General features: G+C 66.5%; 9 protein-coding genes across 9 annotated transcripts in view; 3 read left to right on the forward strand and 6 right to left on the reverse strand.

The window, feature by feature from the left end:
- PFL1_06672 (uncharacterized protein) overlaps positions 1–425 on the forward strand; it is a gene marked incomplete at both ends in the record, with an annotated part of 1,654 nt that extends 1,229 nt beyond the window's left edge. Inside the window, 2 exons of the mRNA XM_007884218.1 lie at positions 17–199; positions 324–425. Of these exons, the coding sequence (XP_007882409.1) occupies positions 17–199; positions 324–425 (285 nt within the window). The remainder of the gene's footprint in view (positions 1–16; positions 200–323) is intronic.
- Positions 426–536: 111 nt separating this feature from the next.
- Positions 537–1,413, reverse strand: PFL1_06673 (uncharacterized protein; the record flags this gene model as incomplete). Its single annotated transcript, XM_007884219.1, has 4 exons — positions 537–632; positions 729–831; positions 916–996; positions 1,115–1,413. The coding sequence occupies 4 exons, from the start codon at positions 1,411–1,413 to the stop codon at positions 537–539; spliced, it is 579 nt and encodes a 192-aa protein (XP_007882410.1).
- Positions 1,414–1,916: 503 nt separating this feature from the next.
- PFL1_06674 (uncharacterized protein) lies at positions 1,917–3,740 on the forward strand (the record flags this gene model as incomplete). The annotated part of the gene is made up of 4 exons (XM_007884220.1): positions 1,917–2,219; positions 2,350–2,501; positions 2,658–2,830; positions 3,004–3,740. The coding sequence occupies 4 exons, from the start codon at positions 1,917–1,919 to the stop codon at positions 3,738–3,740; spliced, it is 1,365 nt and encodes a 454-aa protein (XP_007882411.1).
- Positions 3,741–3,926: 186 nt separating this feature from the next.
- Positions 3,927–6,121, reverse strand: PFL1_06675 (uncharacterized protein; the record flags this gene model as incomplete). Its single annotated transcript, XM_007884221.1, has 6 exons — positions 3,927–5,257; positions 5,341–5,434; positions 5,548–5,620; positions 5,714–5,777; positions 5,881–5,984; positions 6,096–6,121. The coding sequence occupies 6 exons, from the start codon at positions 6,119–6,121 to the stop codon at positions 3,927–3,929; spliced, it is 1,692 nt and encodes a 563-aa protein (XP_007882412.1).
- Positions 6,122–6,889: 768 nt separating this feature from the next.
- Positions 6,890–9,370, forward strand: PFL1_06676 (uncharacterized protein; the record flags this gene model as incomplete). Its single annotated transcript, XM_007884222.1, has 6 exons — positions 6,890–7,056; positions 7,172–7,811; positions 7,898–8,030; positions 8,158–8,467; positions 8,586–8,693; positions 8,848–9,370. 6 exons carry the CDS (start codon positions 6,890–6,892, stop codon positions 9,368–9,370), a joined length of 1,881 nt encoding a protein of 626 aa, XP_007882413.1.
- A 384-nt stretch (positions 9,371–9,754) lies between these two features.
- PFL1_06677 (uncharacterized protein) lies at positions 9,755–12,012 on the reverse strand (the record flags this gene model as incomplete). The annotated part of the gene is made up of 6 exons (XM_007884223.1): positions 9,755–9,977; positions 10,218–10,543; positions 10,676–10,981; positions 11,085–11,326; positions 11,501–11,720; positions 11,836–12,012. 6 exons carry the CDS (start codon positions 12,010–12,012, stop codon positions 9,755–9,757), a joined length of 1,494 nt encoding a protein of 497 aa, XP_007882414.1.
- Positions 12,013–12,660: 648 nt separating this feature from the next.
- On the reverse strand, positions 12,661–16,835 carry PFL1_06678 (uncharacterized protein; the record flags this gene model as incomplete). The annotated part of the gene is made up of 2 exons (XM_007884224.1): positions 12,661–16,032; positions 16,110–16,835. The coding sequence occupies 2 exons, from the start codon at positions 16,833–16,835 to the stop codon at positions 12,661–12,663; spliced, it is 4,098 nt and encodes a 1,365-aa protein (XP_007882415.1).
- Positions 16,836–18,629: 1,794 nt separating this feature from the next.
- On the reverse strand, positions 18,630–19,545 carry PFL1_06679 (uncharacterized protein; the record flags this gene model as incomplete). Its single annotated transcript, XM_007884225.1, has 3 exons — positions 18,630–18,714; positions 18,885–18,946; positions 19,024–19,545. The coding sequence occupies 3 exons, from the start codon at positions 19,543–19,545 to the stop codon at positions 18,630–18,632; spliced, it is 669 nt and encodes a 222-aa protein (XP_007882416.1).
- A 1,139-nt stretch (positions 19,546–20,684) lies between these two features.
- On the reverse strand, positions 20,685–22,773 carry PFL1_06680 (uncharacterized protein; the record flags this gene model as incomplete). Its single annotated transcript, XM_007884226.1, has 6 exons — positions 20,685–21,051; positions 21,178–21,788; positions 21,952–22,046; positions 22,147–22,180; positions 22,307–22,320; positions 22,767–22,773. The coding sequence occupies 6 exons, from the start codon at positions 22,771–22,773 to the stop codon at positions 20,685–20,687; spliced, it is 1,128 nt and encodes a 375-aa protein (XP_007882417.1).
- Positions 22,774–23,042: the final 269 nt, after the last annotated feature.

The following is a 23,042-nucleotide window of genomic DNA, read 5'->3' on the forward strand; positions in this document are numbered from 1 at the left end:
GTGGTACGAGAACCAGCCGATCTACTCGCGCCCCTTTGCCAAGGGCAGCCTCGGGTGGCTGCTCGAGACGATCAAGGTGCGAGCCGGGCTGCTGGCCGAGGAGGACCGTCGCGGGTCGAGCAAGTGGAGGGCTGCCACGCTGCCCCAGCAGCCGCAGGGACCCGTCCAGGGCCTAGGCGGCTTCCGCCTCGAAGAGATGGTGAGTCTGGCGTTCGTTCCGTGCCGCCCCGTCTTCGGCCGTGGGGAACGGCTGCTGACGAAGCTTTGTCCTCGTCCCGTCGCATCCGCGTTGATATCGTGCTGGATGTGCGTGCGATGCGCAGGGCCCCCAAGGCCTCGAGAGCAAGGGCAGGGAGCAGGTGCTGCGCAACGCCGAGGAGCTCCTCGGCCGTCCGCTCGCGGGTCCGTGGGCCTTTTCTGCGTAGGCCTTGTGGCTCCAGTGACTTATATAGGAATGCAAGGATCGACAATGCACCCTGCGAGAGATTGTTGCGAGCGTCTGGCCTCGTGTCAATGATTAAAGCAAGCTGCTACGATTACGAGGAGTTGGCGGGAGGCGGTGCGCCGGCGTGATCGGCGGCGAGGTCCGGAAACGCCTGGTCGAGGGCGGCCGTCAGCTTGAGATTGTACTCCTACAGGCAGGAGCGGGACAGGAGGAAGAGGAGGAAATCATCATCAGTGTCGCTGCAGTGTCGTCGGAAGCGCAGCTCGCGCGGCGTCCGACTGACCTTGACGGCGGCGTGCTGGCCGTACGAGTACTGGTTCTCGGCGGCGAGGCGGGTGACAAAGTTGCGCGTGTGGATGTCGGGATTGCGGCCGGCATCGAGCATCCTAGAGCGGGGACAAGCGGCGTGGGCGGGAGGGCGTGTCAGCGCGGAGTCGAGGAGCGGGTGGGCGAGGGATGGGTGCACTCACTCGACAACGTCTTCGGGCACCATCGCCTTGATGTTGACCTTTGTGGCGTCGAGCTGCGCGAGCGCGTGTACAGTCTCGTTCCTGACGTCGTGCGGGCGAGCAGGGGTGCGTGTGGAGCCGTGAATGTCAGCGGGCGACCTCGGTATCGCAGCGGGGCAGGCGGGCCGGGCGAGACGGTGCGAGAGATGCGCGCACGTACACTTTACGAGCGACGAGGTTCTCTGAACCTGGCTGCGTCTCGGCCGCGATGACGGCGATCTGGTAGAGGTTATCGACGATGGCGCGCGTCTTGTTCTCGAGGTCTGCGCGGACCAGCTCCTCGTGCGAGCGCGGCGCCTGTTGCGATTCGGCCGGTGGTGGTGCGGCTCGGGCGGGCGGTGCGGCGGCGGCGGCGGCGGCGGCCGAACGGGGCAGGTTGGCGGCAGACTGGCGAGGCGAAGGAGAGGGCGAGGGCGATGTCGGGGTGATGGTGCGTGGTCGGTTGTTTGCGGACGCCATGGCGGGCAGATGGTGCAAAGCAGGTCGATGGTTGAGAAGTAGAGGACAGCGAGGGCTTGGAAGGCGGGCAGGTAGGACGAGCAAGGCTTCGTGGGTCGAGGGACAGAGGCAGGGTCCACCTCGGTCAGGCCCACAGCGCATCGGGATCGGCGACCTCCATCGGGCGAGTGCCGATTTCGCGCGAGAGAAGCCGCTGGCCCGGAAGCCACCACGCTCGCTCGCGGGGAGAAGAAAATTGATGACCGCCGCCCGCCCGGCTCTCACGCTCCGCCTACTCCAACCTCTCCCGACGACGGATACGACGACGACGACGACGACACCGACGACGGCGACAGACATCCTTGCTGACCGCATCACATCATCACCACCGCCACCAGCACCATCGCCGATACCGTCGCTGCCACGGTCATCGCCAATCACGCAGACACACCCGACCCCCTCTTCCAGCTCTACGCGCCCGCACACCCGCCACCCACCCGGGCGGTCCACCGACGACGACGACCATGTCCGCGCCCGGCACGACGAGGGGCGTGATGCGCTCGCTCAAGCACCTGCAGCCGCCGACCAAGGGGTCCAAGTTCGCAGTGCGGGCGCCCACGCACGCCGCGCACCGCGCCAAGTTTGTCCACGTCAAGGACCGGGTGCCCTACTGGAACATTGTGCCCGGCGACCACGTCCGGCTGCGTTCCGGCCGCGTCGGCCAGAAGCAGGGCCTCGACAGCGACGAGGAGCCAAAGATCCGCGGCGAGGGTATCGTCCTCAGCATCGATCGGGAGAAGAACTGGGTCTGGCTCCGCGATGTCGATGTGAGTCCCCGTTGCGGCCTCCCCTCTCCCCGGATGGTAGTCGGACGCACGCTCTTGATCTTGACCCCCCCTTCCCCTTGCACCGCACATCTTGGTACTGCGCTCGATGCCACCACCTTGACCGACACAGGAGCAGAACCAGCTCTCGCCCAAGTCGCTGCGGCACGTTGTCCCTCGATTGGTGGACCCGGGAGACCCGTCCAAGGGCTACGGCCCCAACGTGTCCGAGATCCCGCGCCCCGTCCACTACTCGAACCTCATGCTCAAGATCCCCGGCTCAGAGTGAGTCGAGTCGAGAGAACCGCTGCGCCCCGCCTCGGCTGGCATCCACCGAGAGCAGCCCCCGTTTCCGCACCGCCAGACTGCTGACCGGACCCTCCGTCCTCCGTCCTCCATCCTTCAACTTCGATCCCACCCTCCCTGCGTCCGCCCGCGCAGACAATACGCGGTGCGGCTGTCCCGTTCGCAGGTCAAGTACGACAAGCGCAAGGGCATGTTCAAGTGGAAGCGCTTCGCCACCATCCGCAACTCGGAAGACGAGATCGCCAAGACGGGCAAGACGTTTGAGAAGGTCGAGGTGCCGTGGCCCAAGCTGCCGGGCAGGAAGAGGAGTGAGTGTCCGCCGCGCGTGTTTCCAATGCCTGCGTTCGAGGGGGATCCGGATGGCAGCCGCACAGATGTGCCGCCGAACGAGGAAAGGGGACGTCGCATGCTGACCCTCGCCGACACGCCCGCTCGCTGCCTTGCCCATGCCCTTTGCCCTCCCCTCTCTGCCCCGCTGCAGCGCTCGACTCGTACCACAGCGCCTCGTTCGAGGTCGAAAACGAGACGTGGGCGCCATGGCGACCCGAGGACCCCGTGTACCTGCCCGGGCCGGCGGCACGGACGTCTGCGCAGTCGGAGCTGCACGCCCAGGCGCTTCGGCTGCAGCGTGGCGGGATGAGCGAGGCCAAGCTGGCCAAGTCGGGCATCACGCTTCCCGCCGCGCTCGAGATGCTCAAGCTGCGCAGCGGCGACACGAGCGGCGGCAAGGTGGGCACCTACGCCGGCTTCAAGACGGCGCGCGCCAAGTCGGCTCCGATCGCGCAGCCACCCACGCCCGCCGAGATGGTGCAGGCGCAGCGCCGCGACGTCGGTGGCTGGGCGAGCGATGCCGATATCGTCCGGCACAGGCGCAACGGCGGTCTCGCCTTCGCCGCTACCGACTACCTCGACATCGCACCGCGCCACGGACCCGCCCACGGCGGAGACTGGTCCGACCTCCCGCACTCGACCCAGCACGGCGGCCTCGACGGCGAGCGCGACCGCGCCACCGGTCGCCTCGTCAACGGCCTCAGCCGGAACGACGTCGACCGCATGCCCATCGAGCTCCTCATGAAGAATGACCTCGTCAACGAGTCCGGCCTCAAGTGGAGGATGCGGAGGTGGAAGGACAAAAAGGCCCACGAGCAGGAGCAGGCCGCCCTCCTCAACAGGCAGCGCGACAAGCTCCTCCGGGAGCTCAACGTTCTCAAGATTTAGATCGAGCCGGCGCTGTAGCCGCTCACCGACATCGAGATCGACATCGAGATCGAGGCCCAGTGTGTCAATGGCATGCCGCTTACGCATTTCACCGCCCGCACCGACGCTCGCCGGCGCTACATCTCTCGCGCGCAGCGACGCGCACACTCTTGACCTACCCCCTGCCATGCGTGCGCCACCCCGCTACTAATCCCCCCGCTGGCTGGCCGGCCCCTGCCGCATGGCAATCGCCCGGGCGGCGGGACGGCGGAGCAGCATGCCCCGCAACCGTCGCAGCACGTGGAGCGCCAGCAGGGGATCGCCGCGACCAGTGATCTTGCGGAAGGCGTACAGAAAGACGCTCGAGACGAGCGCAAAGCTGACAATGTCGAGCGCCAGCCGCGCCGCCAGGTTGAGCAGAGCCACCAGCAGCTTGAAGGATGCCGAGAGGAGGGTGGTGGGCGCCTGGCCCCGGCCCCCCGCGTGGCCTCCGCCCGATGCGAGGAAGCTGGGCGCCAGCGCCTCGGACCGCGGGCTGCGCTGCGAGGTCGACTCGAGGCCCAGCAGCGCTCGGATGTCGTGCACGACGTTGCCGAGGGCGGCAAACAGCCGGCCCGTCGCCGTGCTACCGCCCGCTGACCCGCGCCTCCTGCGCGCATCGTCGCCGCCGGCCTTTGGCACGGCGCTCTCCACCTGGTTCAGGCGCTCGTGCAGCGCGGCGAGCGACGCCTGGATCGACTGCAGTGCCGTGTCGATCTCTGGCCGGTTCGAGGGCGGGAAGCCGGCCGTCGATGGCGGTCGAGGGATGGGCTGCGATGACGGGCCCGCCCGGCCCCCGGACCGACCGCCGATGGAACTCGGCGCGTAGGCGCTGCGCGTGTACTGCTGCGGCTCAGCCGGCCGCTGTTGGTGATGCGGATGGGGATGATGATGGGGTGCTTGGGGATGAGGGTGGTAGGGCGTCGCGGCCGAAGGGGCCGGGGACTGCAGCGTCGAGTGGAAGCGGTTCGATGCGCCCGTCACAGACGAAGGGCGGTGGGCGCGCAGACCCAGGGCGCTCGGAGGCGGCGACGAGATGTGCGAGCGGGGCGCGCCGCTTCGTGTCCGGTTGTTGGAGCGCGAGGCTGGATGGCCTTGCTGGGGAAAGTAGGATCGGTCGGGCCCTTGGCCGGATATGGCAGCCTGGCGGATCCGCGGGTCAAAGTCATCGCCGTCGTCGTCGTCGTCCGAGTCGTCGGAACCGCTCTCTTGCGAGTCGGAGGCGAGCGGCGTGGCCGCGAGCGAAGCTTGGTTGCCCCCGCGGGTGGCGGCGGTGCTGGTGCCGGCTACCGAGTCGGGCCGCGCGAGCAGGCTGTCGGTGCTGGGCCCTGCCTGAGGCACCCTTGGACGCCCCTCCCAGGGCCGGTCCTGATGCGATCTGCCCGGGGCCGAGGCACCCGTCATCTCGGAGTGTAACCGCCGGGGTTGGGCGGGCTGGTTGTCGTCTGCATCGTCGGAAGAGGCGGTGGAGCCGTCGGAATCGACCTCGGCCAGCGAGCCTGCAGTCGTCGGAGGAGAGCGAGGCATCAGTCAGCGCGAAGGCGATCCGGAGGCTGTTTGGCCGCGCGGGAAGCTAGCTTACCGTCCATGACCCTCTGTGCGACCTGTCCGGAGAATGCCTCGAGCTCCTCGATGAGAGCGGCGGCCTGCGGTCGGTCGCTGAACCTCCTCAGAATCTGGTGCGGGCAAGGTTGGGAGAGAGTGGCGTGAGTTGGCGCGGTGCGTGCGAAAGCGGCGACTCGGGACGGTGGCTTGGGCAAGGAGCGACGGACGAGGTGCGGCAACTTACCCTGAGCATCGACTCGACGTACATCTGCTTTGCGTCGCGGGCTGGGAGGCCCCTGACCTTGGCCCATGCGTCCCTGAGGGGAGGTGAGGTGAGAATGACAAGGGTGCGAGACCAGGCTGGTGAGCAGGCAAGCCCGGAAGGCCGAAGGGCGGCAGGGAGGACGCACCACTTTGCTCTGCCGAGCATGTCGAGCATGCCCGGGCGCTTTGACTGGACGTCACCCTCGGTAGCTGCGGTGGGGCGGAGGGAAAGCGGGTGGCAGCAAGGGGGCGAGTGGGGTGAGAAGGCAAGAGAAGAGGAGGGGCGACCTGGGCGGACAAGGACCCGGCTCACCCTGCTTGTACAGGCTGTAGAGGGCGAGTTTCTCCTCGTAGGATGTCTGGATGGGGCCTTGCTTTGGCAGCGACTGTACCATGTCGACGGTCCTGACAAACAGGCTGGAGAGGGGCGGACGGGCAGGGAGGAGGCAGGAGGCAAGAAGATGTTTGGCGTGAGTCGGTGAGTGTTGGCCCGGGTGCGTGTGGGTGTACAGGTGGTGGATACGTTACGCGTCGATGACATCTGCGCTGCTCATGGCGGGCGACTAATTTGGTGGGTGCTGGGACGAGTGGCTGGCTGAACGGCGGGCGGCAATCTAAGTTGTCGAGCGGCAGGCGTGGTGCATGTGGCGCCGAGAGGTGATGGAGGCGGGGCGTGACGACGGCGACCAAGAGGGTGGCGAGGGGGGCGGAGCCGGCACGACAAACGACGACGACGACGACGACGACGACGACGACGACGACGGCGACGGCGGGGGGAAGGAGTGCGGTCGGACGAGGATGGTGGGGACGACGCTGTCTTTGGTTGGTGATGGCGAGGTGCAAGAGGCGTGCGGGCAAGGGCCGACGTGAAAGGCAACAGGTCGAGGGTTTGCCTTGGCTGCCTGGCAGGCTGTGTGCGGGGCAAGGCTGCCGTGCCTCCTCTGACCGGCTATCCACCGGGTCAGTCGGGCGGCATGGGGCCTGCTGGCCTGGCCAGACGAGCGAGAGCCAGCCAGAGCGGGCCGCCTGCCATCCGATGTGATTTTCCCGTGCTGCTGCTCCACACCTGGCCCCCGCCCGTCGTCTTCAGTCAAGAGTCGGTCTTCTGCCCTGCCTGGCCCGGGCTCGCGTTGAAAGCCGGCCCTGCATCCTCGGCTTGCTCCCCCGCCTTTGCCTCTTCATTCTTGTTCCTTCCACATCGACCGCATCCACCAACTCCCACTCTCCAGCCTCCATCGCACTCGAGCACAACCATACCCGCAATCCTCGCTCTACCCCACCAGCTCTGCTACCCCCCCACCGCAGCAGCAGCAGCAGCAACGATGCCCTCCTGGTGGAAGCGCACCCAGTCCTACCTCTCCTCGCACTCCAACTTCTTCATCGTCACCGGAGGCATCGTCGGCGGCGCCTACCTCATCTCCAACTATGCCATCGCAAAGTTCCAGCAGATACAGGCCAAACTCGTCCAGGACAGATCCGCAAACGAAAAGTGAGCCCCCCTCCGCCCTTTGCTCGACGCCCGTCGCATCTTCTCGCGTGATCTGACACTTCCGCCCACCTCCTCCTTTTCCTCTCCCCCCTCGCCCTCGTACCGCGCGCCACAGCCTCCGACGCCGCTTCGCGCAGAACCAGGAAGACTGCACTTTTACCGTACTCGCCCTCCTCCCCACCGTAGGCGACCAGCTCTCGGCAAGGCTAAACGTAGAACAGCTCACCGAAAGCCTCCGCGCACAGTCTTCCTCGTCGTCCCTCGCCGCCCAAACATCGGACAGCCCGGCTCCAACGTCCCCAACACCCCAGACCGAATCGCAACAATCATCACAGCCAGCACAGGAGCACACCGAACCCGCCGCCGCCCAACCACAAGCCGCGCCCCCGGCCGACCAGACTCCGCCTGGCCCCGAGCAGCGTGCTCAGAGCGCCGAACCCAGCCCGCGTGCCAGCCCCAGCCTCTCCGGCGCAAAGTCGACCTTCAACCCATTGGCAAAGGAGTTTGTCCCCTTTGGTCAACGTCAGCCCACCCCGCCCCCTTCCTCGCCTTCGCAGCCAATCAAAGACCAGCCTGCAGAGCAGCAGCAGCAACAGCAGCAGCTCGACGCTCCCGCAGCCCCAGAGACCGCCGACGCAGTCTCCGCCGCGCCATCTGCGCCCGCACAGCAGCCGGCCGATGCGGGCGAGGAGTCGGTGCAGGAACCGACCACAGGCACTGCTGCCGACGGTGACGCCTTGACCGAGTCCGCGCCAGTGAGTGCAGTCCAAAGTGGTCTCCCAGCCCTGCTCTCGACCGCGATCCTGATCCGACCATGCATCCAACACCTCTTTGCCGCCAGCCGCCGCCTGCCCAGGCGCAGCCTACTGCGGAACCCTCGGCGCCTCAGCCGGCGCCCATCCAGCCGAGCCGCGAGCGTTTGGTCCAGGAGAGGCAGGCCAAACTCAAGCTCTGGAACGAGCTCAAGATTGTCTGTGAGTCTCTCCCCCTGTCCAGCTCGCCGCTGCCCTTGCTACGTCGTCGAGGCGACGGAGCGGCCGGCCCCCTTGCTGACCCGCCGCACCACTCTTCTGTCTGCTCTGTCCCGCTCGCCTCCTGCAGCCTTCTCGAGGACGGTGACTTCGCTGTACTGCGTGGCGCTCCTCACGCTGCAGACGCACGTCCAGCTCAACCTGATCGGCAGGTTTGCCTACCTGGCCTCGATCGAGGCGCAGATGATGTCGACGGAACTCGACGGCCAGCTCGTGGGCGCCGATTGGCAGGATGCCGGATCGCGCGACCAGGCGGGCCAGTTTGGACTCGACCACGAGACCGAGAGGCTCTACCTCACCTACAGCTGGTGGTTCCTCCACCGAGGCTGGGACCAGCTGGCCACCCGCGTCGTCCAGGCAGTCGAGCGCACCTTTTCCGGGTACGTGCCGGCGCTGCGGGCAATCTCGTCTCGTCTCGTCTCGCTGTCGCGTCTCTTTCTTTTCAGCTGACGCCCAGGGTTCCCTCCTCGTTCCCGCCTCCCCTTGCACCACCGGCAGCCTTCCCGTCAAGGCTCAGATCACCATGAACGAGATGCGCACGCTCGTCGGCAGCGCACGCAGCTCGGTCGAGTACGAGCTGTGCGGCGAGTCGACCAAGCGGTCCAAGTGAGTGCGCCTTCCCGCTCCGCCCCGGCTCGCCCGATGACGACGCACGAAGCGCCAGATCGCCAGACCGCAAATGAGGCAGTCACTGACGGAGCTGGCTCCCTTGCTGTGTGGTGCCCGCCGCCTTGCCCCCTTTCCGTCCGCATCGGTGCAGCTTCCTCGATGTCCTCTTCCCCGTCAGCGAGGAGCAGGAGCTCGAGACGCTGATCCAGTCCGGCGCCGTACCCGCCGACCGGGCGCTCGATACGCTGCGGACCAACCAGCGTCTACGGCTGCTCCTCGACGAGACAAAGGACATCATCGAGTCGTCCGACTTTAGCACCATCCTCCACCTCTGCCTCGACCGCGTCTTCGACGTCTTCTTCACCACCATGTCGCCCACCTTCGGCCTGGCCCCTTCGACCCCCGTCGGCGGCGGCCTCAGCGGACACGACGAGGCAGGGACAGGGACGGGCATGGGTGCGAGGATCCGCGAGATAACGGCCGACGAGGCCGAGACGCTGCAAAAGGGGCGCAGCGTCCGGCTCGCCTCGCTCTTCCCCGCCGTGGCGCGACAGAGCCAGCTGGCCATCCACGGCGTGCCCAACGAGTACATCGAATCGCTCTCCGACTCCAAGGAGCTCCGCGCCTTTTCCGCCATCATCTACGCCGCCTGGCCGCCAGAGGCGTCGCACTGAGATGCCACGCCAGACGGACCGGCAGCGCGGCCGCCCGCCCCTGCTCCTCACAGGAGGCATCCCTGTCCCCCTGGCCCCTTAAACCCCCGTCGCTCCACCTCGTCCCCGCACCCGGTGTGCCGCAACGAGCGCCGCCGTGCAGGTACGTTGCCTCTTTGGGGCGTCGCGTTGTCGCCCTCTGGCAGGTGGTAGCGACACCGATAGCGCGCGCGAGTTGGCGTGGAGTCGCACCTGTGGGTGCAATTTGTAAAAGTACAAGAAAAAGGTCGGAGGCCCGGTGAGGCGGCAGCCGATTGCCATGCAGCCATCCATCCATCCATGCAGCCAGGGTGGCAGGCCGGGGAGACGCGTGTGGCCAGGCGAAAGGCGGGCGGTGTGGCGCGATCACGACGTCTCCATGGGCACGGGAGCAGCAGCGGCGGCGGCGGCGGCAGCGGGGTCGGCCGGCTGTTTTGGCTGTGCAAAGACGCCGGCGCCGAGGTTGCGTGCGGATCGGCGCGCGTCCATAAACAGGACCTCGGTCTCTGCAATGTCGTCGACGGTGATTTCGTTGCGCCCCGCCGTCTTGGCCAGGATCGAGGCTGGGCTGAGGAGCTGCAGCGCGAACCTGTCGTTGCGTGCGTGCGTGCGTGCGTCGTCGATTCGTCGTTGGTCATTGGGGATGAGGAGGGATGGATTGAGAGGGACGGATCCGAGGAGGGGCGTGCGTGGCTTGGTGGTCAGTATTACGAGGCCCTACCGCCGAGGACGCGTCCATGGCCGCGTGGCTAGGCGAGAAAGACGGGGAGAGAACCGAGGCGGGTATGCAAGGAAGGCAGGCAGTGGCCCAAGGACGACGTGTACGCACCTCAGCGAGCTCTTGATGCCCTCGTCGGTGAGCTTCTCGAGGGCGTCTTCGGCGATGAGGTGGCCCTCGACCTTGGTGCGCAGGCGGATGACCTCGCGGATCTCGTCGCGCTCGTAGGGTAGCGTGCGCACAATCATGCACCGGTCCAGCAGGTCGAGCGGGATGCCGTGCGGCGCCACGATGCCCGTCGCCGAGCCCGTCCCCTCGTACTCGGTGCCGCGCACCGTGCTCTGCCCCCGGTTCGTGGCCAGGATGACGTGCGGGCTGATGGTCGATTCCAGCGCGCGGTTGAGGTAGGTGAAGCACTCCATGTCGAGCATGTGGACCTGTACGGTGGGGTTTGGCCACAGGACGAAGGCGAAGGAGAAGGCGGAACAAGTGCGGGGTCAGCGTGCGTCCTGGATCGTTCTTGCGATGCGTGAAGAGGCGAGCGCCCTTCCGAGCGACGCTAAGCTCACCTCGTCGATGAAGAGCACGCCAGGCACGAGCTCGGCGATGCCCTGCTCAATGTACTTGTCGACGACGCGGTTGATCTCGCCGCGCAGCTTGTCGGTCACCTCGGTGCGGCGGCCCTTGACCAGCTGCCCGACGACGCTCATAATGTCCTGGCCGCCCTGGGGCTTGGCGTTGGCCATGTCGAGGTCGTGCAGCGTCACGTCCTGCACCACCTCCTTGCGCTTGTGCACCTCGCCCTTGGGCAGCGGCACGTACTCTTCCGCCTCGAGGTCAAACTCGGTCGCATACGCGTCCGATCGTCCGACGCGCTGTCGGTGGCGCGGACAGGCAGAGGAAGACGAACGAGCGAGCTCGGGAGGTCAGCGGGGATGCCCGGCCGGCCGGCGCTCGTGGGCCAGGCGACGGACTCACCTTGACTGCACCCGTGTTGGCCTCAATGTAGATGACGTCTCCGACGCTGATGCGCTCCTTCATGATGCTCTCGTAGATGCTCGGGTCGAGCCGGAGCTGCTTGGTGCCCTTGACCGTCTTGAGGGCGATGACGACGTGCGCAATCGTCTTGCCGTAGCCCGACAGCGGGTTGTCGGCCTCGGTCGGCGTGAGCTCAGTGATCTCGCCCTCGTACACCTCCTTGGTCTCCCGGACCCGCAGGCCTGTCGACGTGGAAATGGAGACGAACAGCGAAGGGCGAAGAGCGACTCGTCAGCCAGATGCAGCGTTGAGGCAGAGAGGACGGTCCGAAGCCGGTCCGGCCAGACCGGCAGGAGCAGCAGGGACGCGTTCGGGGGGGGGGGGGGGGGACCAGCCAAGCCAAGCACAAGACTCACCGATGGCCCTGCGGAAGTTTTCCATGAGCACCTCGGTCTTCTTGACCTCGGTGCTGTACACCTCGGACCCGACCATGGGGCAGAAGGGCACTTTGTGGCCAAGCTCGTGGGCGACGCCGAGCGCCAGGGCCGTCTTTCCGGTGCCGGGCCCGCCGGCGAGCAAGAGGGCCTTGCCGGCGAACTTGCGCATCCGGATGAGGTCGAGGACCAGGCCGCAGGCCTGGCAGAGGAGCGAACAGGACGGCGAGGCGGCAGAGGGGGGAGTATGGCATCGTGAGTACGAGGATGTGGATGGGAAGTCAGTAAGGGGGTAACGAGGCCAGCCGCCGACGTACCTCGCGAGCCGACTTCTGGCCGACAAAGCCCTGGGCTGCCGGGAGCGCGAGCCCATCGTCGCCGAGACCGAGGCCCTTGATGTGCGAGTGGGTGGCGATCCTCGCCTCGCGCGACGCCCCACTCGAGCTGGGCCCGCTGGTGGCGATGGCGGGCTGGGTGCTGGCTGCGGCCGGCATCTCGGTCGATCAGGGGGGGTGGTTGGAGGGTCGCGAGGGTTGGGTGGAGGTTCGAGTTCGAAGCGGGGCGATGCGCTGATGAGGGAGGGACAGCCGGCGGAGCAAGACGAGACGAGGCGCGACCAGGTGAGAGAGCGGAAAGAAGCGGCTCTAAGGTGAAGGCTATACGGGTGCGCAAGGGGAAGAGGCGATGGTCGATGCGATGGAGGTGGCAGGATGGAAGGTTGGGGGCCTGCCCTGTGGAATTTTTTGGATGCCTTGTTGGCCTGCCTGGCTTGGCTTGGCCTGAGCCCCGCTTGGCCAGGCCAGGCAAGCCAAGCCAGGCAAGAGCGCGATCTGGGCCGTCGTGGAGCTCGCAGCGTCTCGGTCGCGCCACCTTCTTTGCGCGCTGCCCGCCCGTCTAGCCCTGTCCCGCCGCGCTGCTCGACTCATCTCACCTCGCCTCCCATCATCATGGCCAGCAGCGCTCCTCTCGATCCAGTCACGGCCGACCAGCGCCGGTCACCCCTTCAAAGACTGCAGTCTGCGCGCAGTGGCTTCTCGGCGCGCCATCACAGGGGGCGGCCCCGTCTCATCGCATCGAGCCTCTTTGGCCAAAGGTACAAGTACAAGCACAAGCGCAGTGCGGACCTAGCAGCCTGGCCTGCTTCAAGATCCCGGCTGCATCGGATCGAGAACCCACGTCTCGCCGTGGAGGAACGCCGTCAGATGGGGATCGGTGCTCGCCAGACCCACGCCTCCCCACCGCGGCATGGCATTCAGGCCCCCTCCTGCACCTCCTCCTGGCCCTCCTCCTGGTGCACTCTGATCGAACCACGGTTGCTGCTGCTGTAGTGGCTGCTGCGACTGCGCCTGCTGTGGCTGCGGCGCCGAGCTCGCCTCAATGTCGCGCACGAAGCTGTCCCACATCGCCGGGTTCTCGGACGACAACGGCATGTTGTCCCACATGGCGCAGTAATTGGCCCAGGCGGCCAGATCCGGTTGCACCAAAGACGCACCTGCCTGATCGCAAGGCACCGAGGGTTGTGGATCCAGCTGCGGCTGCGGCTGCGGCTGCGGCTGCGGCTGCTGCAGCATCTGGGCGACGGGAAGCGCTGTCGGGAGCCCCGTGGCGTCGCCGACGGGCGCAGATGCGGTGTCGACGTTTGAGCTGGCGTAGACGGGCGCCGCCAGCTCTGCGCCATCCCGGAAACGAACCGCCTCCTGGGCGAGGTCGTGCAGCGCCGAGTCCGTCGATCCGCCGAGCTGGTGCGCCCCATCGTGGCCGTTGGATCCGTCCCCGACGCCAAGCCCCTGAGCGGTGTCGAGAGACGGCGCGCCATGGCTTTGCGCGTCGGTCGAGTCCCCGACGCCCCTCGCGACGTGGCGTGCAGCCTGCTTCTCGGTCCGTCCGGCAGCATCGTCCTCGGCCTTGAACGTACGGATCGGGCTGCTGGGCCTCGTCTTGGCGCTGGCAACGCAGAGCCGCTGCAGCGTCTTGACGTGGTGGCTGGCAATCTGCCACGTCGGCCCGATGCGGTTGAGGAACTTGAGGCACTGGCTCAGGTAGCGCTCGCTCTCCTTCATCGACGCCTGCCGGCCGGGGTCCGAAGTCCAAGCGTCGTCGGACTGCAGCGAGTCCTCGTCCTCGTCCTCTTCGTCTTCGTCCGACGACCACGAGGTGCCAGAGACGGATCGGCCGCCCGGCCGGCCCGCGCCCCCACCCGAGGGTCCCGGCTCTTGGTGCTGCCTCCTGGCGAGCCTCGACTCGTGGCGGCGGTGAGCCCGGGCGGCGTGGCCGGGCGCCAAGGCAGAGTGGATGGTGGCGCTCTGAAAGATGAGGTAGACCCAGCTCGAGGGGATCTTGCGGATCCGGAACGTGGTGCTGTACACGTGGAGGATGTCGCACACCTCCTTGGCGGCTAGGCTGCAAATTTCCAGGCCCGGAGCCGTCAGGCTGCTTGGCTGCGGCGCCGTCGACGCCGTGTTGCTGTCCGCCGCGGCCTCGCCGCCGTGGAAGGAAGGGGAGAGCGGGGAGACGATGTTCTGCATCTGAGGCTGCAGCGGCACCGAAGAGAAGTCGTGCAGGGCCGAGCCGCTCCCGCTCGAGGAGCGCGCCGCGTTGCCGTTGCCATTGCCGTTGCCGTTGGGTTCGGCTTTCGACCCGCGAGCCTTGGCGGACCATCCTGCTTTGCCCACGGTGAGCAGCTGAGGGACCCTCGGCCTGTGCAGCAGGATGACGCAGATGCAGTACCAGCCCCGGACAGTCAGGATGTGAGGGCCGACGCCACGGTGAGCCGCGATGCCCGGTCGGTCCGCGCCGGGCGGGACGATCTGCTGGCCCGCGACAGGCGGGTCGGTCCACTGCAGGTGGGGCGGCAGCGCCAGCCTCCAGCGCTGCAGCGCCTCATCGAGGCGTGCGAGGACCGCTCGGTCGGCCTCGCCATTTGTGCGCCTGCGCTCGCTCCGGGCGCGCGGGCTGTAGACGCCGTCGAGGATGTGTTCCAGGATGCCCATCACCTGCGCCCACGAGTAGAAGCTGCTAATGGCATGCACCTTGACGCCCTCCATGACGTGCAGCCAGCGGGGCGGCACAAACGGCCGCGTCGTGTCGTTGAGCCACAGGTCGTACTCGTCCCGCTCGTAGACCGACGGCATGTCGGTCTCGATGTCAATGTGGCGCAGCTGCACCGGTTTCTCCAGCACGGTGGCCAGCACCTTGTCGAGGATGTAGGATGCCCACAGCACCCGCTTCTGCTCCTGAAGCTCCGCGTTGCTCGTCCCGTTACCGACGCCGGCAACACCGGGGTAGGTCGAGGCAGAGCCAGAAGCGGCGCCCGTCGCCTGCATCCTCGGCCTGTGGAGGTTCATATCGAGCGCGGTGCGAACCGCGATGCCGCTCAAGTGCCACGCGCTCGAGTTGTTGCCAAGCCCCATCTCGACGACGCTGAGCAGGATCGAGGCCTGTATTGTGGCGATGTCCTTCTCGAACCTGCCGTCGAGGATCCTCTGCTTGACCCGATTGACAAAGTGGCGGCACAGATGCCCAGACGTCCACGCTTGTTTGACGGCGGCAGCCTCGGCCGGGCAGCCCAGAAAGAGGTCAAACTGCGAGGTGGCGACCAGGTCAGGGTCCGACGTATCGGCATTGGAGTCAAACGTGGCCGATGCCACCGCCAGGATTGCCTCGAACAGGACCGGCTTCTCGGTGCGCAGAGAGTGCAGCGAGTTGATCGATGGCAGGTAGATGATGGGCCAGTGCGGGTGGATGAAGGCCTGGTAGATGTCCAGCAGCCGCTTGATGACCTCGTCGGGCAGGTGATCCTCGGCCAGCCGCGGCGACCCTCCGTCGCGGGCGCCGCGCCGCCCCGCTATGCCATGATCCGGTCCATCCTCCGACGCTGGACCGGGCGGAGGCGAGGCCACCGGTGCCTCGACACCAGGATTCGTCGAAGTGTAGAACGACGTGCCCGGCGAATCGTCGTGGGGGCGTTCCGAGGGCGAAGGGTAAGCACTTTCCCTCTTGACGCGAGGCACAGCATCGCCGCCGCTGCTCCGCTCGTAGCTGGTGGCCGCGGCCGAGCTTGGTAGCTGGCGATGGTAGTTGTACGAGGTGGCAGGACCATGGCCCAGGGACGGCGCCCGCGGGGAGAAAGAGCCGCGAGGGCCCGACGGCAACCAGGACGAGTGCGGGCTCGGGGCTTGCGCCAGCGCCGGAGGACTCGAGGCGGACTGCAGCGCCGCCAAGCCGCCGGTGAGGAGGCTATTCGGGCTGCCGGCCGAAGTCAGATAGCGGTTGTACGTCCCGGGTCCGTTGCTCTGCTGAGTAGCCGCCGACCCGATCGCGTCCATAGGGGGGATCCGAGGTTGGGCATAGCTATGCTGGACTTGAAGCGCGGGATCCTGACTGTAGAGGTGCGTGTTGGTGGATGGCCGCGACAGGTAGATGGCAGAAGAGTCGTAGTCCCGAACTCCATCCCCGTGGCTATACGCCCGACCGGGCAGGTGGCCTGGCCGCTTCCAGTTCAGAGGCGGGTGCACCTGAACACGCATCAAGGGCAAAGGTCAGCACGGGTTCGCATCGTCGAGCCGCGTGCGATTCGAAAAGCACTACTCACGCTGGTCTGCGGTTCGTTCGTTGGACGCCACTGGGCCGAGGGCTCGACAGCCGTGACGCCTGTCTCGTTCGAGCGGGATCTGGTCGATGCGTCGCGAGCGACAATGTCCCAGCTGGCGAGGTCGCGAGGCCGAGTGGCGCCTACCAGACCGTCGACGACCGAGTCTACGTCCGACCTGCGCGACCTCGAAAGCGGAGCGTCGACGGAATTGAGCGACAGGACGTCCTCGATCGCAGGGAGCCGGCTGCCTCCGTTGGGGTGTCCATGATGGGAGACCAGAGGGTTGACGCCAACGCCGACCCCGGCCGCAAAGTGTTCGTTGGGATGCTGTGCTGGCTGCCGAAGCGTTTGGCCCTGATCGACGGCGGCAGTGCTCGGCATGTCGCGCTGATTGGTGCTGGAAGGGAAGTCTGCGAGCTGAGGTCGCGGGCCGGCGCTGCTGGGCTCGTCGCTGGGCGAGACGGCGCGTCTCTTCTTGACGCCGCCACGCGCGGGGGCACCCTTGGGCGGTCCGCGCTTCCTGGGCGTGGTGTAGACGCACTCGTGGCGTCCACGCGCGCACGAAGAGCACGGCTGGTTGCCGTCGCACTTTGCCTTTCGGTGCGAGCAGTGGGTGCATGCTCGGCTGGATCGGACCCTCGTCGAGTCCTGTGCCGGCTTGACCAGGGGCGACGAGAGGCGCTGTGGCTGAGGCGCAGAGCCAGGCGAGTCGAAGTAGCCCGCCATGCCTGTTGCAGCTGCGGCTAGTCAGCCCAGCGATTCGAGACGGTCGTCGATGTACACGGGACGATGTATGGCAGGCTTGGTATGGTGGCGCGCGGTAGGGTGGCGGGGAGCGCGGGTGGACGTTTGAGCAGAGCGAGCGAAGAGCTGGCGCAGCACAAACGCCGGACGTTGCGCGAGACGATTGCGGTGATTTGGGAGGACGATGGAGGCACTGATTCGAGGATCCGTCCGCCGTGACAACAAGCTCAAGCTCCTGTTTTCGGGACAGAAGTTGCACCGTGAAGCGCCATCGGCCGGACACGGCTGATCTAGATGAGGTCGGGCGTAGTGGCAGGCACGGGCGCGCGCGCGAGGGCGAGGGCAGCCACTCTGATGCGGGCGGTGCGCGTCGCTGTGCGGCAGCTAGCGATCCCCCTCTGGCGGGTGGGTGCGCGGGGAGGCAGGATTGATGTGCGGGCTGTTGCCGCTTGGTAGCTTATGAAGTCGCGGGATCTAGGGCGGGCCCGCGCTCACTACGGCTCTGAGGGCGGCCGGTCGGCCGGAGCGCTGCCGAGCCTAGGCTGCGTTATGAGGTGAGGTGCCGACCTGCCTGCCTCTGAATCGTGTGCACGGACGATGCAATCGATGGGATCCGATAGCGCGCGCCAAGGTTCGGGCTGATGGTCCGCGACCGAGCGGATGGCGGGCGTGAGCAGCGAGCGGTGGCGCCTGGTAGCGGTTGCGGTGGCGACAATAATGGCGAGGGTGCAGTGTAGTACGGCAGGGCAGTAGTAGTAGTGAATCGACTCTGTAGTGATGCCTCGGTCCTGTTCCGTTGCGTTGCGGGGCGGCGTGTGGGACCGAGCAAGAGGCGAGGCTGCGCCGACGAGGGTCGTGTCCTGACGGGTCGAGGTGGGTGGGTGCTTGGCAGGAGCGAGAGGGGGGCAGGGTATCGTGATGGAAGCAAGCAAGCAAGCCAGCAAGCCAGCAAGATGATGAACAGGGTCGGTGCAGGAGGGGGATCTTGAAGCGTTCTGAGCGAAGCCTGAACGAGAAGAAAAGCAAGAGGCCGGTAGGTGTTGGGTGAGGGATGGCAAAATGCATGAGCTGGGCAGGCCACGACCAAGACAAGGTTGGGATGGCAGGCTAGGACAGGCTACAGGGTTGGGTGCAGGCAGGCAGGCAGGCAGGCTAAGGTTGTGGGTGGTTGGGTGGGGCGCTGCAGCTGCGCCCTGCTTGCCTCCACACAACGGCGGGGCTGCCTGCCTGCCTCTGGGCGGCATGAGCCTGGCCTGTCCTGTCCTGGCCTGGCCTTGCCTCCTAGAGAGAGAGAGGGACGGACGCTTGACTCGCCCGCCGGCCCAGCCCTGCCTGCCCGCCCGCCTGCCTGCTTGCATGCTTCAAGCTCAGCGCGCCTGCTCTGGTGCCCGCTCCAGGTCCCCGCATCGCCACCGTACCCAGCCCATCCCCATCCCGCACCGTCGTGCTCCAAGGCAGGCGAGCCGCTTCGAGCTTGACGGAAGGCGAGCCGCTTCGAGCCTTTTCGGACCAGTCCAGCACTTCCTCCAACGTGACCGTCATTCCGCTTCGCGTTCGTCGATGGCCCAGCGCGAAGGACCCGGCGAGATTAGACGCCCTACCCTCTCGCTCAGCTCCAAACCAGCCAATCACAGCATCACCTCGCGACGCTCAAGCGGACTGAAGCGGTTCAGAGAGTGCGGTGACAGTGTGGGTCGGCTATGTACACGGCAGGGCTCGACGCCATCGACCGGCCGAGGGCGATCCCTCAATGCCGCAGAGCAAGGAGCGGATCGATCAGAACTTCGAGTAGAGGATCAACAGGATCAGCAGCACCAGCACCGTCACGATGCCCATGGTGACCAGTTTCTGCTGCTTGGCCCTGAGTCGCAGCAGCAGCGGCAGCGGCGGCGGCGGAGTGTCGTTGCGCACGCAAAGGTCGGGTCGGATCAAGGAGGGAGGCATGGGTCGAGGCGGGAGTCTCGAGCGTGAGCGACGGCGACGGCATCACGGAGCTCAGGGAGGCATCGCAAGGGGAAAAGCTCAGCTCACCTTCGGATCATCTTGCTCAGCGTCCGAGACGACCGGTCAATGTTGGCATCGGCTTGCCTCAGCTGCGAGGGCGACACGGATCAGGGATCGACAGTCAGCCGGGCGCTCGCGCTTCCACTCTTCCACGCCTCGCACTCACCGTATCTCTCGAGTGCTCAATCTGCTCCCTCTGACCCCGCAGATCCCTCAGGATGTCGGCGCCCATGTCCTCGGTCTCGAGCGCCAGCCGCTGGCTCTCCTCGAGCCGTCTCGTTCCGTCCTCGAGCGTGGCCGTCCCCTGGAGCAGCCGCTCCCTCTGGCTCCTCGTGCTCTGCGCCTCCAGATCGCCCCCGTTGCCTTCTTCCAGCGCAACATTGTACCCGCCGCCGCCGCCGCCCGAGGTGGCGTTGAAGGCGCTCTTGACCTCGCGCTTGAGCGCCTCGACCTCGCCCTTTTGGCCCCGCAGCTCGACCATGTACCGCGACCGCACCGACTGCGGGAACGAGGATATCTCGAGCTCCATCTGCGACAGGATCTCGCCGCACTCTTCCAGCTCCATGTCGAGCCGGCGCAGCGAGGCCTTGCGAGGCTCGCCACCGGCGGGCAGCGAGTCGACCTTGGAGCGTACCGACGACACCAGCGTGCTCAGGTCCGAGCTGTACGACGAGAGGAGGTCCGACATTGTGAATCGATCGGTTGGCGGGGTACCAGGGTGTCGATCGGGGCTAGAGCCGGGGCGCAGGCAGGCTGTCCAGGTGTGTCCAGGGTCCTATAAGATGGCGAGGTTATTCCAGTGCCTGGATTTCGTCGAGGCGGGCGTCAGGGAGCGCGGATGCCGACCAGACTTGCGGTGTTGTGAAGACTGCCGGCGACGGTGGTGGTGACGATCGCGGTCAAGAGGCGGTAGGGTGGAGTTCTGCAGCGAGGCAAGGCCAGGGTGGATGATGGTCGTCGGGGTCCAAAAGGGTGGATCCAGGCTGAGGTAGGTGGGGTGGAGCCCGTTCGTCCGTCCGTGCTCAGGAGAGCCAGGGGGGCGGTGCCCGGCCTGGCCACGCTGCCGACCCCTCCAGATCCAGGCGCACAGCCGCGAGCTAGCTGTGCCTGACCCGCCTCGGGCCGATTTTGGATCAAATCGGGCGGGCGCGGACGGGCCTCACGCTCGCCGTCGTCCCGCTCGTCGTCCCCTCCGTCGTGCTGTGCTGCTGCCTGGCCACTTTGCCCGCGGGCTCAGCCAGGTCTTTTGCCCCAGTCTCGATGTCACCTAGTATCGTTCTTCTACCGACTCGGAATGGTCCTCTGGGCAGATCTCCGTCCGTCGTGGCCGCGCAGCTACAGAGGCGAGAGACGACGTACGCTGGTCCCTCGCCCCGCCCGTCCGCCCGCCGCCCGCCGCCCGCCTGCTCACGACCATCCACCCGTCGATCGTCTCTATCCGCCGTTTTGTCTATCACACACGCGGCCGCCTCTCTCCGTCGTGACTTTAGGGTTCGTTATTTCTCGTACAGGTGTGGTGTGTAGAGGGAGGGAGGCGATTGGAGGACGGCGGAGGGCCGGCCGTCTCCGCACGGAGCTCGATCTACGTGGGCGGACTACAGGTGAGGTGGCCGGAGAGGTGGGAGCAACGATCCCGGCATGGCCGAGCTACGGGCGTCGACCCCGCGCAAATGACCGAGTGCCACCATCGAGTTCGCTGCCCTCGTCATCGCTTTCGCCCCGTCGCACGGCGAAGAAGGGCTGTGCGATCACGCGGGCATCTGCGTCGATCGGACCGCGCGGCGACGGTTCGACCGCCGCACAGACGGCCGCAGGGGTGCTGCTCGCTTAGAAGCACTTCCTGTGGACGATCTGGGGGCCCTGCTCGTCGTACTCCTGCTTCGAGATCCACATCTGCTGGAAGGTCGAGAGCGAGGCCAGGATCGATCCACCGATCCAGACCGAGTACTTCCTCTCCGGGGGAGCGACGATCTTGACCTTCATCGACGAGGGGGCGAGCGCCGTGATCTCCTTCTGCATGCGGTCCGAGATGCCGGCGTACATCGTGGTACCACCCGACATGACAATGTTGCCGTAGAGGTCCTTCCTGATGTCGATGTCGCACTTCTGGATCGACTCGAAGGTGGCCTCGTGGACACCGTTGGCCTCGAGGCCGAGGAACGAGGGCTGGAAGAGGACCTCGGGCGTGCGGAATCTGGCGGGCGGGCGGGGACGGGGACGGGGGCGAGCAGGACAAGTTCAAAGTCAGTCAACCGTGCGCCGTTTTTGCCGGGCGACCGAGGGGCCTGCCGCTGACGGCGCGGCCACTACCGCTACTCACCGCTCGTTGCCGACGGTGATGACCTGGCCGTCGGGCAGCTCGTACGACTTCTCGAGGGCCGACGACTGGGTGGCGGTGAGCATCTCCTGCTCAAAGTCGAGGGCGACGTAGCAGAGCTTCTCCTTGATGTCGCGGACGATTTCGCGCTCGGCGGTGGTGGTGAAGGGGTAGCCGCGCTCCATCAAGATGCGCGAGAGGTACTCGGTCAGGTCGCGACCGGCGAGGTCGAGACGGCGGATGGCGTGGGGCAGCGAGTAGCCCTCGTAGATGGGGACAGTGTGGGTGACGCCGTCGCCCGAGTCGAGGACGATACCCGTAGTACGACCGGAGGCGTAGAGCGACAGGACGGCCTGGATGGCAACGTAGAAGGCGGGCGAGTTGAAGGTCTCGAAGCAGATCTGCGTCATCTTCTCACGGTTGGCCTTGGGGTTGAGCGGGGCCTCGGTGAGCAGCACGGGGTGCTCCTCGGGGGCAACACGCAGCTCGTTGTAGAAGGTGTGGTGCCAGATCTTCTCCATGTCGTCCCAGTTGGTGACGATACCGTGCTCGATGGGGTACCTCAGGGTGAGGATACCACGCTTCGACTGGGCCTCGTCGCCGACGTACGAGTCCTACAGCGACAGCACCGCGCAGAAGAGGCGTGGTGAGGCAAGAGAGGGGCCGGGGGAAAAGGCGAGCAAAGGTCAGCTCGCCATTTCTTCGGACCAAGAGGGAGCGCGCGACTCTCGCGTCCGAGGCAGCGAGCCCGGTGCGCGTCCACCGGCCGGAACTCACCTTCTGGCCCATTCCGACCATGACACCCTGGTGGCGGGGACGGCCGACAACCGAGGGGAAGACGGCACGGGGAGCGTCATCACCGGCGAAACCGGCTGCAGTCACGCAAGAAAAGGTACAGAAGAGCTCGGGTCAGGCGCTGTGCTGCGAATGGGGCACGATCTGAACAGGAAGCTGCAGCTTTGGGCCACTCACCCTTGCACATGCCGGAACCATTGTCGATAACGAGCTGTGAGAGAGCAAGGAGGGAAAGTGGCGCAGATGGCGATGAACGGTGATGGAGAACGCTTCAGCATCTATACCTCCAGTGGCTGGTGACAGGAGGCATATGTGTAGTGTGAGGCCTGGTACTCACGGCAGCGACTTCGTCTGTGGGTGTCGGGTAGGCACGAGGTCCGATGGGCACAGAGCAGAATAGCGAGCAAGGGTCGTCAGTGATACCGTGCGAGGGCATGCTGCTGAGATGGCGCGAGACATGCGAGCATCGAGCCCTTTTGCGTGCTCGATGTGATATTGCTGTGGCCGCGACCAGCTTCGGTCAGGCCCAACTCGGAGCTGGAGGACCAGCTGGGCGGAGAGGGCCGGCTGGGCAGGTGGCGATGGATGGCAGACACGCAAGAGCCAACATCTCGACCGTGGTGGCGGCGAGCGGGTGGTCCATCTGCGAGCGAAAGCAGTGGAGCCACTGCGTCAAACCTGAGGAGATCCCCGGGCTGGGTCGACCACCGCCGTCGGACCCCCCTCCGAACCCTCCGGCAGAGTTGGCCGGCCAACTGCAACGGCCCTCAACGAGACTTGGACGGCAGCCAACTCACCCTCCATCTTGGCTGAGTGCTTCTGAGTGTTGGTGAAAGGGAGAGAGGTGTGAAAAAGAAGAGGGCGATAGAGGTGCGCTGAGTCCGAGGATGCTCTTGGGTGGATGAAGATGAGAGAGAGAAGGGGAGAGACGGCCAACAGGGCACAAGGGGGCAGCCAGGTGCGAGCGAGCGACCGACCGAGCGAAGGGGGGTCGGGCGCCGCCGCCCAAATCGAGCAACGGGCGGCCAGGCAGGCCCAGGCAGGCTGGGGTCGCACGCAGCACGCAGCACAGC

Source organism: Pseudozyma flocculosa, assembly GCF_000417875.1.
Source record: "Pseudozyma flocculosa PF-1 unplaced genomic scaffold scaffold00028, whole genome shotgun sequence".
NCBI classification, from domain to species: Eukaryota; Fungi; Basidiomycota; class Ustilaginomycetes; order Ustilaginales; family Ustilaginaceae; genus Pseudozyma; species Pseudozyma flocculosa.